The 13,205-nt window shown below is 34.7% G+C and overlaps 1 protein-coding gene across 1 annotated transcript; it reads left to right on the plus strand.

Annotated features, from left to right (window-relative positions):
* The first annotated feature begins 3,313 nt into the window (after nucleotides 1-3,313).
* On the plus strand, nucleotides 3,314-12,409 carry LOC113403789 (putative transporter svop-1). Its single transcript, XM_026644384.2, has 10 exons — nucleotides 3,314-3,453; nucleotides 4,840-5,061; nucleotides 5,693-5,855; nucleotides 6,829-7,010; nucleotides 8,576-8,760; nucleotides 9,435-9,595; nucleotides 9,759-9,921; nucleotides 10,513-10,787; nucleotides 11,281-11,408; nucleotides 12,301-12,409. The coding sequence occupies exons 1-10, from the start codon at nucleotides 3,420-3,422 to the stop codon at nucleotides 12,366-12,368; spliced, it is 1,581 nt and encodes a 526-aa protein (XP_026500169.2). The 5' UTR covers nucleotides 3,314-3,419; the 3' UTR covers nucleotides 12,369-12,409.
* The last annotated feature ends 796 nt before the right edge of the window (nucleotides 12,410-13,205 follow it).

Raw genomic sequence — 13,205 nt, forward strand, 5'->3', positions numbered from 1 at the left:
ATTTCGAGCCTCGTTCAGTTCCGCGGTCAATTGGAAGGCAACGCTAAATTGGCATCAAAAAAAGCCCGGTGTGCTCAGCAAGGCAAGACAGTATTTCACGTCGGCCCATCGTCTAAGACTCTACAAGGCACAAATTCGGCCACACATGGAGTACTGCTCTCACCTCTGGGCGGGTGCGCCCCAGTACCAGCTCCTTACATTCGACCGTATCCAACGTGGAGCGGCTCGAATTATCGACGATCAAGCCCTATGCGATCTGTTTGATCCTTTGGCTTTGCGTAGAGATGTTGGATCGCTCTGCATCTTCTACAGAATTTATCACGGGGAATGTTCCGAGGAATTGTTCGGATTAATCCCGGCTGCTGAATTTCACCTTCGGACATCTCGTCAAAATTCAAAATATCACCTATACCACCTAGATGTCCGAAAATCCACAACAGCGCGATTTTTAAGACATTTTCTGCCTCGCACAACCACTCTGTGGAACCAGCTTTCGCCGGCGGTTCTTCCGAACCGATACGACTTGGGAACCTTCAAGAAAAGAGCGTACTCCTTCCTGAAAGGCCGGCAACGCACCTGCAAGCCCTCCGGTGTTGCAGATGTCCATGGAGGTGGTAATCACTTTCCATCAGGTGAGCCTCCTGCTCGTTTGCCACCTCTAATATAAAAAAAAAGAAAAAGATAAAATTGTATATATCACTCTCGAAATTAATTAATAACGTTATTCTTTATTAACCAATAACCAATTTAACCAATTTAAACAATTAATGTAAAAAAGTTATAACAATGCTCTCGATTCCAGCGTATCCAGAAGAGAACCTTAATTTTCCAGCCAATGTTATCTTTTTTTATAATATTGCACACTCAGCGACAATATCCGGCCTGCCACCTGCATACGTATTTGCCCTTGAATGACGTTTTAGTTAGGTATATACAGCTGTAAATGAAGTTTATATATTATTTCAAATCAAAATTATATATATACTAGGATGTACACGTGATATTGAATAATATCACATATCACCATGTTATCTTTCGCAAGGGATAGTGTTCACATAGATGTCTGTCACGTTCTTTTTAACAATCACCATGATTCAACACTTTGTTGAATGCTTTGTACATCAGACATAAGACAATTGCTATATTTTTAAACATTGATATTCTTCGAAGGCATTAAATTTAAGTAACTTACAGACATTTTTTTATATGTATTTTGTCAACATCCGCATTTACTCATCATTGGATATGTTTATCCACGCTTTCATGTTCTCGACACAAGCGACTCCGTGGTATCGCTTCAAAGACCTCTCAGCTCCTCTCATATCTTCCACGTATCTTCATCTATCTTTTCCTAGGCATTGCTTTATTTGAAAAGCCCCATTGAACTGTATATATTTAATTGCTATTAACATTTTACTTTGGCCCTAACTGTTATAACTAAGAATCTTTATGCCACCAAATCGCCTAACTTATAAATAGGGCCTTCTTTCCTCTTTGCGTCAAAAACTTGTTTTTGTTTATAACCATTTTCTTTAATTTTAGCATCGACTTTTGCTCTTAATTTGGTCACGTCCACAATAAGTACTTCTTCGTCCATCATGTTTTCATGGCTCATCTTTAAACGACAGCTAAAGAATACTCCACTGGGAACTGCCGATGTGGTTTTGTTAATAGTGTTATTTATGCCTTGTTCAATTGTAGGAATATGTTGGTCTCACTTATTATATTCGCTATTGCCCCCCATTGCGCATAACGACTCTAATATGGTTTGGTTGTATCGTTCAATTTGCCCGTTGGACGAGGAACGACCGTGGTTATAATATGATGTCGTATCTCTCTATCTATACAAAATGAACTAAATCAACCTCGAATCATCGATAGCACCAATCGAAGACCCCGTCGTGTTCTCTCCTGGACAAGTCAACCGGGTGATTTGACGAACTAGTCAAGAACAAGTCTCAAGAGTACTACACCATCTCGCTGCCGCCTATTACAAGCGAGAGCACTCCGTCGCAGTGCTTCTTTATATGGAGAAAGCGTACTCATATACAAGCTGTCCACATGTACTACTCCCAGTCGAGAAGGTAAGACTATGGGTACCTTCCTAGAAGACAGACACTTTCAAGTGGCGGTTGAATACGTCCTGTCCACGGAACACCCCATCCGAGCCGGCGTACCCCAGGAAAGCCACCTGTCACCCGACTGCTTCAGCAGATACACGAATGACATTCCAGTTGTGGACAGTGCCATCTTAGCACTGTATACTGACGACGCTGCATTTTTAACCACAACCAGATTCGATACTGCACCTATTACCAGAATGTCCACAGATCCACAGAGAGACAAATAAATACTATAATAAACACGCATACAATCAGTGGCATAATTCAAGACAAAACGAAAACAAATAAATTCCTTGAATATTGTACATACAAATATAACTAAAAAAACAAATAAACTTAGTAGTAACACGAGTCGAAAATGGTATGAAACAAAAATAAATAACTGAGCAAAAAGAAGAAATAGATTGACAAGGTCTCTGACCACGTCGGAGGAGACTGGAGGCTCCATCCAAAAACACATGGAGTATATAAAAAAAAATCTATACACGAAACCACCAATCAGTTATTATTATATACCAGAATTATTATTAAGATTATTATGTAAAGAACAATACAAAAAACAAAGGAGATTGAATTAAATGTAGAATGAAAATGTTAGTTATCAATTATGATTTCAAAGAATAAATAATTCATCCTTAACGGTTCCGAAATTGAGAGACTTAACGATCGCATATTTCATAGTCACTAATATAAGCTTTCATATAGAAACTAGCTAGGTGACTGATTCGTGGCATAGAATAAGGGTGCATATATTTACATCTTAATATAAATCGGACAACTTCTAGAATCTACACCGAACCGAATGAAGTATACACCTGAAACTTTAAACGACTTCTTTAATCTATTGCACTTACGACCTTTTAACAAATCGAAACATAAAAAAAGGATTTCGAATTATAATTAAAAAAAAATGAATAAAACTATGGATAATAATTTTCTCCTCATATGATTTAACTCTTAGTCACGTTGATAACGTTTCCATATGATAACTACCTGTGTAAACGAGCGGATATCATATTAATATACTGTTGTTTTAATTTTATCTACAATAGTATTAAAACCTTAAAATTTTAGTGATGCAAGTAACTCAGAACGAGTCACAGGTGTTTTAAAATTAAATTATTTTTTACATAATTATCCATTTTACAAATTAATCATTAACATACGACGTGTATTTAAAGAATGTTTGATAAAACGAATTTATAACCAGACAAAATATATCTTTACTTGAAGCTGATACTCGTCTAAGTGGTTTAATTGTGTTTTATATTAAATCGTATAATGTGAATACTCAAAATGGATTTAAAAAGTATTCAAGATCAGCCAAAAGGTATGCCTTTATAATTAATAATTATGGATATTTAATAAGTTATTTAATACAAGTTGGTTAGTAGTTTATGTAAAAGTAAGTTAAATATCATTATTAATAATTATTTTACTTGGTGGTAGGACTTTGTGCAAGACCGTCTGGGTAGGTACCACCCACTCATCAGATACTCTACCGCCAAATAACAGTACTCTGTATCGTTGTGTTCCAGTTATATGGTGAGTGAGCCAATGTAATCACGGGTACAAGGGACATAACATCTTAGTTCCCATGGTCGGTGGCGCATTGATGATGTAAGGAATGGTTAATATTTCTTACAGCGCCTTTGTCTATGGGCGGTGGTGACCACTTACCATTAGGTGGCCCATATGCTTGTCCGCCAACCAATGCCATAAATATATATATGTATATTTATTTATTTATTTAAGCCTCATTTATTCCTTAGTATAATAATAGTAATAAGAGAGATTTTTTTTTTTTTATAAATCTAATTTTAACTAAGGACCTCTCGACGAGTATGGGCCTCCTCCATCTCACTCCATTTTTTTCTGTCTTGAGCTATTCTCATCCAGTCTTTGTTTAAGAATTTTAAAAGTTCGCCTTCCCATCTTTCAAGGGGGCGACCTCTTTTCCTTTTTCCGGGAGGGCCAGCCCATGCAGTGATTTTTCTAGTCCATCTCTCTTTTTCCTGACGTGCCATGTGACCAGCCCACTTCCACTTTAGTTTCTTGCAGTGGGTTAAAGCATCAATAATTTTTGTCCTGTCTCTTATTTCACTGTGTCGTTTTTTGTCACTGAGTTTCAGTTTAGAATGCTTCTCTCCATGGCTCTTTGGCATTTTTCAATTCTTTCCTTCGTGTGCGTATTGAAGATCCAGGTTTGACTTGCATATGAGAGGCAAGGTAAAATACATAAGTCTAGGATGTCATGTTATGTCATGTACATGGATGATAGTCTTTCTTTTTTAATCTTAAAGGTAGATCCGATTTTAAAACTTCTTTGTGGCTCCAGAACTTGTTCCATGTTATTTTTATGCGTCTCTTTAGTTCGTCACGGTGTCTTGATTTTGAGAAAGATATTTGTTTTCCTAGATATATGTATTTATATATATCTAGGTAGGTATAAATTAATAAATAATATAATTGTATTTAACTAAAATGACTGTATTTTTAAATGTTCAAAAAGAGTAACTACTGATTTTCTTGTCGGTTCTTCTTGGTAGAATCTAAATTCCGGTGGTAGCTTTACTTAACATAGTTTGTTAAATTACGATTCGAAAAGTGCTTGTAAAAACCTACTCGAATTAAGTATATTTTGATTTTGATCTTTTAAATTAAATAATATACAAAGTACACTGCCTTAATAATGTGATAGAATTGTTTATTACAGACGAATCAAACGATATAAAAGATCAAATGCAAATATTGGAGGAAGCTCTGACGCTTTGTAAATTTGGAAGATTTCACTTACGACTGTTAGCTGCTACGCTATGCGCAGCTGTGTCCTTAATGACGGTGACGACAACAACATCATACATTCTACCAATCGCCGAGTGTGATTTAAAAATGAATATAATGCACAAAGGATTACTGAATGGAATGCCATTTTTTGGTAATTATTTTTAATTTAAATGAATATATTTTCTCGTGTATATTAATTCGTAGATTGTACGTTAATGCTTAATGAATAATTTATAAAACTTGCTTAAATAGTAATATAGTTGTACTGCGTGTTTGTCTTGATGATCTGACAGCTGGCTTTTCTCTCGAATCTCAAAGTTGTAGGTTCAATATCTATGAAAAAGTATTTAGTTTCTTTGCGACGTTTACAAAACTTCCATCTCCTAAGACTCGCATATTAGATGTTGGCAGGCATAAAACATAACGAGAGCCAAGATGGCCCAATGCTTAGAACGTGTGCATCTTAACCGATGATTCCAGGTTCTAACACAGGCATGCACCACTGAATTTTCATGTGCTTAATTTGTATTAATAATTCATCTCGTGCTCGGATGTGAAGGTAAATATCGTGAGGAAATCTGCATTTGTATAATTTCATCCTCCTTATAAATCCACCAACCCGCATTGAAGCAGAATATTGGAATAAGCTCCAAACCTCATCGGAGGAGAAGACCTTAGCGCAGCAGTGAGACATTCACAGGCTCTTGAGTTTACTTTTACTTTATATTTTACACAATCCATTTAACATCATTTATTACATTTATTTTGATTTATTCCTCCAGGTCAAATAGGAGCAAGTCTTTTTGCAGGATTCCTAATAGACTCGTTTGGAAGAAGGATTTTCCTAGTTGGTGGTAACAGCATAATATTTATATGTACAATAATTGAGGGCTCAAGTCAAAGCTATATAATGCTCTTATTAACAAAACTTCTAGAAGGAATCGCGTAAGTCTTTTCGAATATAATATAGCTGGTCTACTGGCCTACTGGCAAATGGATCACCTGATTATAAGTGTTCACCACTGCCCATAGACATTAGAACATTACTTTACTTTATACTTTATAGTAAACACAGAGAAAATAAATAAATACAACATCATCCAGCCTAAATAAAAGAGACGTAAAATTTTGGCAACCTTATCGCTACATAGCGATCTATTTCAGGCAACCAACAAATACCAACTAAAACCAACTTTATGAAATATTAATCATTCCTCATATCACCAATAAGCCTAAGGTTAGTAACCTTAGGAAGTAAGATACTATGTACCTTGTCCCAGTAGTTACACCAACTCACTCACCCTTCAAACCGGAATACAACAGTACTAAGTATTGCAATAAACACATACATAAGTCATATTCTAAAAAGATGCACATGAGGCGACCTTATCGTAAAAACAGCGATTTCTTCCAGTCAACCTTAAGTTAGAGGAAATAAACTTAGGTAATAAAGGTAACAAATAAATCGTGAGGAAAACTGCACAGTAGAAGAGAATTCTAACAATGGAACTCGTCAAGGTCATTAAAGTCCATCAAGTTTTCATAAAATATTTTTCTACTATATAAATTATAACACAATTCACTGCTAGCTGTAGGAATTATTGTGACTTATTGTGATTAATGGTGACTTGGGAAGTTGTTTCACGTCTCGTTAGGCACCACATACTATTTTTTCAACTGACGCCTTCAAAAAGGTGTTCCTTAGTTTTATGATCGAAGGACAAATTGTTAATATAGCCTGAATAGGTTATATTAGAAAAGACAAATTGATTTTTTCATGAAGATTTGATTGCTCAAAGATAGTTTGAGTGCTGAAGAGCAACTTAGGACTCTATACGCCCAAAATTTCAGCAAATCTGTTTGGAACTAGTTCCAAAATATTTTAGTGTATATTTAAACACTTTTTATTTAATTTCAGAATAAGTTTGTGCTTCAGCGCAATATCGTCATATCTAACTGAACTGTGTCATTTGCAAGTAAGAGATCGATTACTCATATTGTATTCTGGGTTCATATCTGTAGCTCTAATAATAGCTGCTCTCTCAGCCTGGGTGATATTACCAATAGAATTTAACTATTCAGTATTGGATGGATACTTTGGTAAGTTATTTTTTTATTTTGGTAGTAAGGCTTTGTTCGAACCTGTCTGGTTAAGTAGCTCTCACTAATCACTTCTTTTAGGGCTAAAGAGGGCTACTTAGTATTGTGTTCCTGTTCGAAATGTAAATTAGTTAATGTCGTTATAGACATAAAGGACGGAGCTTGTTAGTTATCCAGGTTGTTGTTGCATTGATAACTATCAATGCAATTATTATTATAATAGACTTCCATGGTTGTGACCAAATAACATTACGTATTGTTCTCCTCCAGCCTTACAAATGTTATGGACAAATATTAACAATAGTTGTGTAATATTATAATGAGTATGTATTATGTAGAATCTTGAAGACCTTTTTTTGACTAAATAGATATACAATGCCAAATTATCATGGTAATCGGTTGAATCGGTTTCAAAATATATAATGTGTGTGTATATACATTCACACACCATACAATATGAACACATATTTAGAAAGTTAAATATTTACTTGTTATTTCATATAACAATTAATTTAACAGATTTAACCATTCAGAAAACGTCTATCGCCTCCCAAGTCCCAAAGACATTATATCAGTTGTTCCTAAAATAACCCCGTCCAACTCACCCTTCAAGTCGAAACACGTTTTATAGCTAAATAAGTGATAAGTGGATACTATCCACCCAGACCGACTTGCTCAAAGCTCCAAGTAATATTAAATCTTCCAATATAACTTATGCTATTTATCAAGGAATTCCCAAAGTGCTTCGGGTTAATCGTTACTGATGACGGCCCAGCCTGTAATGTGATTAACTTTGACATACTTGAAAGTGAAACCAAAACTATTTTTGATAAGTAGTTTTCACCAGAGGTTGTCGCGCGTTTTAGAGCCCTCGCCCACGACGACTTTTTGCAGCGATGCTGTCGCGCGTTTACTAAAACGCTACTAACGCGTGTTAGTCGCATTTGCAACGCGCTACTGTATCGCGACTGTATCGAAGCAAACGCGCGACCGTGTCGGAGGACATCGGGGGAAGAACGGAGGGTGGGTGGTGCATGAAAAGAGAATGGTGGAAATGGTTTTTCTTACCTTAAAGTCATTGTTAGTCGTTCTACAGCTGATATACATTATCTCAACACTGTATTTCTACGTATCAACTCTGGTTTTACAATGGAAAGCAATTCACAAAACGTCGAATATGACATTCTATAACAACTTCTGAATTTGAGATCATATGATTTTGACAGAAGCGCGGCGGTATCGCTTTTGCATCGCGACTGAATTTGAGGCCGTGGGTGAGGGTACATAGCTAGCGACTTTGCGACTGTATCGATTCGGAAGCGCGACAGCATTGCTACTGTATCGCTACAAAAAGTTGCAGTGTGCGAGGGCCCTTAGTAGCCGTCAGATATTAGACATAAAAACGTAGCCGGAGTTCAAACTTGTTTCATAATAAAATTTCTTCAAATTCTGTTCAGTGTTTTGGCCGTAAAAGAGTAACAGATATACATAGTTACTTTCGTATTTAAAATATTAGTATAGATATTGATAATAATATTTTGTAACAGATTTTGTTTTGTTTACAGAATTACATTCATGGAATTTATTCTTATATTTTTGTTCTATTTGGAGTTTATTTGCTGTTGTCATATACTGGTCACTACCAGAGACTCCTAAATATCTATTATCACACGGCAGAGAGAAGGAGGCTTTAGAGGTTCTCAAAGGGATATACAGTGAGAATAGTGGAAACAAAAAAGACACATTTCCTGTAAGTAATCTTAACATTAAGGTCGGTTGACTGTTACATATTCAAATATTAAAATCGATGGTCAACTACAGATTATGGTCGCAGAAAGTGAGAACATTATACTATATATAATATTCTGTCACAGATATTCAATGAATTTCATTCTTAACAGATAGACTATTTTTAAAACGTACATTTAATGTTAAACGAATAAATAAGAAAGTGTTTAAACTAAATATATCAGCAATCGCGGTTGATTTACAGGCATTTTTTTTATATGAGTGCCGAAGTCTGCAATCAAAGCTTATTATCTAATATTTACAAAATTTTAATAAAATAATTTATAAAAAATCTCTTCAGATTTTTTTTTGGTGTACGTATACGCCTAAAAATATAAACATCTAAACAGAGAACCTCCTTCTTTTTTGAATTCAGTTAATAATATATACTTGGAATTAATATAAAGGATAATAAAGTTTCTTAGTCAGATGGACAAAAACGATATCAGAGTGAATGAAGAAATCGTCGTCGTAAAGTTCAATGCGACCTTTTTGTCATTTATTTGCAATCCATAAATTTAGATTCAGATACTGCCTACCCCTGGCTCCTAATATGCCAATATTAGGAGCCAGGGAGCCATCAACTCATCATCACACTTTACCATATTTTTTATCTTCAATAATATTTTTTTACAGGTGAAATCATTGAATAAATCTGGAACGATAAAACCAACACAAGAGATAAGCCTCAAAAAACAAATGGTAACTAGTTTATTCGAAGCGAAGGAGCTGTTCCGGAAACCACTGATCTTTAAGCTCATTATTTTTTCATTCATTTTTTTTTCGGGTTTAATTGTGTAAGTAAACCACTAATTATATATTAAATTACTGCTTGTCTGTGTCATTGGTCTTTTCGCTTGTCATAAGTTCGCATAGCCCGATTGACCGACCCCCCCCCCCCATATCATCCAGACTCGAAGTTTGGACGCAGGGTGGATTAATTATTTAATTAATTTACAGATTTACTTCTCTGAGACTTTGGTACCCGCAATTATCAACGATTGTAGAAAACTATGCCAAAGATAATGGAGGATCTGCTAGATTTTGTGTAATGATAAACGAGTATATGCAAAATCTAAACCCGGCTATTACAAATGCAACGGAATCACTTGAGTGTGTCCCGGTAGGTCAATGAACTGCATTAGGTGATACTTGATTTTCATACTAATAACTTTATTCTATAAAAAGCTACGCAAAAAACTTTTTACTAAGTGAATTAGATTTTAAATCAAAGCGTTACCCAACATAAACCAATTTAAATATTTAGATGTTATTGAAAGAGTTCAAAATAATTCAGTGTACAACGTAAAAACGATTATCGATTCTCAAATTATGGCAATGATACTACTAAATATTCTGTTTGCTAAAATTAAACATAGTATATTTCTTTATAATTAAAAAAGATCAAATACTATTTGTAACGTCAGACAAAGTCAAGTAAGTGACTTTGGGTAGACGTTAAAAGGCAAATTATTAGCGAGAAATAAAATAAATAGTACATTTTATGTAGTTACAATTTATTAACTCACTCTCTAGGAATTAATATTCCAATTTTAAATGTGTATTAATGACATAGTTACTTATAGTAGTTTGATTCCTATAAAATCTACTAATTTTCGTTAACATTATCAAAAGTTTCATAAAGGTCCTTCTTGTAATCCATAAAGAAACTACGCTCTATTTCAATACATGGATATTTTTCTTCTTCTTTCAGAAACTAAGTGGGAGTGAAACTTACATGAATGGACTTATATTGGGATTTGCTGCTCTAATAAGCGTCGGAATCAGTGCACTTCTTGTCGACTACTTTGGACAAAAAGTTTTGATGTTTGGTATTTTAATTCTAAGTTCAATTTGTTCAACTGTGCTATATTGGACAAATGCACCTTTACAAATAGCTATATTGATATCTTGTTCTTGCGCATTGCTGCAGGCCGCACTATGTCTACAGCAAAATATCTTTGTTAGATTTTTTCCTACTAAATTAAGGTTAGTATTATCAAACATATGAATATTTTCCTTTAATTTGGATGGTAAATGTCCCATAGATATTCGCCCTATAAATCGATCGATGAATCGCTATCCATGAAATTAAAAAAATATATGTTTGAAACGGACATCAAAACCTAACCTAGTGTTAAAAAGTAACCATGAACAGTTTTGCATTTATTAAAAAGTTGTTCTTTTTTATTTGATTTTTTTTTTTTATGTCTTAGGTGGCAAACGAGCAGGAGGCTCATCTGATGGAAAGTGACTACCACCGCCCATGGACATCTGCAACACCGGGGGGCTTGCAGGTGCGTTGCCGGCCTTTCAGGAAAGAGTACGCTCCTTTCTTGAAGGTTCCCAAGTCGTATCGGTTCGGAAAACCGTCGGCGAAAGCTGGTTCCACAGAGCGGTTGGGCGAGGCAGAAAATGTCTTAAAAATCTGTTGTGGATTTTCGGACATCTAGGTGGACATATATGTAATTTCATGTTTCAGGGCTCTTGCAGTGTCGATTATAATAATGATTGGACGTGTAGGGTCATTGACCGGTAACATCATTTTTCCGATTTTATTAAATGTGGGGTGTATGGCACCATTTATATTGTCAGCTGTTATACCTCTAGGTATGTATTTTTATCTATATAATTGGGTCAAATATTATCTATCTCATATACCGTAAAATGACCTACTTACCAATTATTGTACCATCAGACAGTTTTAAAATTGGTGTTTTGGTGTGAATAATTAGTATACTCGTGTAGTTTAAGGCATAAAAGTCCCAACAGCCTCGACCTCGTCGATAGGAGTGAATTGACGGCATTTGTTTATTTGATCTGATCCAGCTGACAAAACATATATACGAGTATGAAAATGGTGAATTTATTCTGGAGTTTTTGAAGAATAATTTTTGCCGTTAATTGAAAACAAACTGATAAAATAATCGTAAATTGTAAAGTAAATATATTCTTTAATGTATTTAAATTAATATTTTGACGACCTCCGTGGTCGAGTAGTGTGTACACCGGTTTTCATATGTACGCCACTCCGAGGTCCCGGGTTCGATTCCATGTAGAAAAAGTTCATTAGTTTTCTGTATTGTCTTGGGTCTGAGTGTTTGTGGTGCCGTCGTTACTTCTGATTTTCCATAATAAAAGTGCTTTAGCTACTTACATTGGGATCAGAGTAATGTATGTGATGTTGTCCAATATTTATTTATTTATTATGTCACTATGATTAAATCTTGCACAATATGCCATTAAGGATACATTTTATTCTGAGGAGAATTATAATGTTACGAAAATTGCTCCTGACCTAGTACGCACACAAATGGAGTTGTTCACTACGGGTTTATTGTATTATTTATTATTTTTGTCTCCTCTGATGACAGAACATTTATCTGAAATTGGAATTGTAGATCAAAAGAAAAATGCTGTTTGCATTCTTGCCTATCTATTTTTATTATTATTATTTTTTATCTGTTATTATTTTATTATACAATTGTATTATCTGTTTCAGGTATAGCGATTCTTGTTTATTTTTTGCCAAATGTAAGTAAGGACAACAAAGTCACAGGAGATAAATGATTGATAAAATTTTTAATGTATGTTAATTTATTGTAACATATGTACATTTTAATTTATATTTTTATTAGTATGCTTATACTTTTGTTGAATTAAAATGAAAATATTTTAGTGAAATGGAATGAAGTGTATTTTTTTTTTAAAGTAGAAGAGAAGACGAGTATTCGAAATTTGAATTTCGTTGTAATTTCATTGGATACATCCTAAAACATTTCCTCATCAAAAAAATCTTTAAATCACGACGTAAGTTCAAAAAAATATGTATATTTCATTTAATAGTAGTCAAAAATGAAGAGCTGAGAGATGTTATAATAATGTTCTGGCTGATTTTGGCCACGGCGGGCAATCTCAAGGGACACCAGCCAACTGCGCAGGACATATTTTAGTGCACAAGTATGCGCACAAACACAGGTGCTTTCTATTCACTCACTCATAATCCGTCAGCAAAAACTGCTACTGAGTATTTTTCAACCAATAAATTTTGTACTAGCGCGACCTGCTGTATTAATTCAGGATCTCGGGATCTGCGGCCTTATATATTACATGATTAATACCACACCTAAAGCCAGGATAATTTCAGATCTCATCTGCACGTTCATTACACCCCTCTCAGTACACGATCTCAGTTATATCTACAGTGACCAGCTACATTCTGTTAATTTTTTTTTTGTTTCGAGTTTCACTTTTGTTATATATTATTATTAAAGATTATTTTAACTTTTGATTCGATTGATCGATTTGAGAAACAGATATCCCACCAAAAAATATTTTCATGTAAAATGTTGCCGAGGCCATATGACTCGCACTGTCAAAATTTCAACTCTCTTGTAGAGCCAAGCT

This window comes from Vanessa tameamea, chromosome 20 (assembly GCF_037043105.1).
Source record: "Vanessa tameamea isolate UH-Manoa-2023 chromosome 20, ilVanTame1 primary haplotype, whole genome shotgun sequence".
NCBI lineage: Eukaryota > Metazoa > Arthropoda > Insecta > Lepidoptera > Nymphalidae > Vanessa > Vanessa tameamea.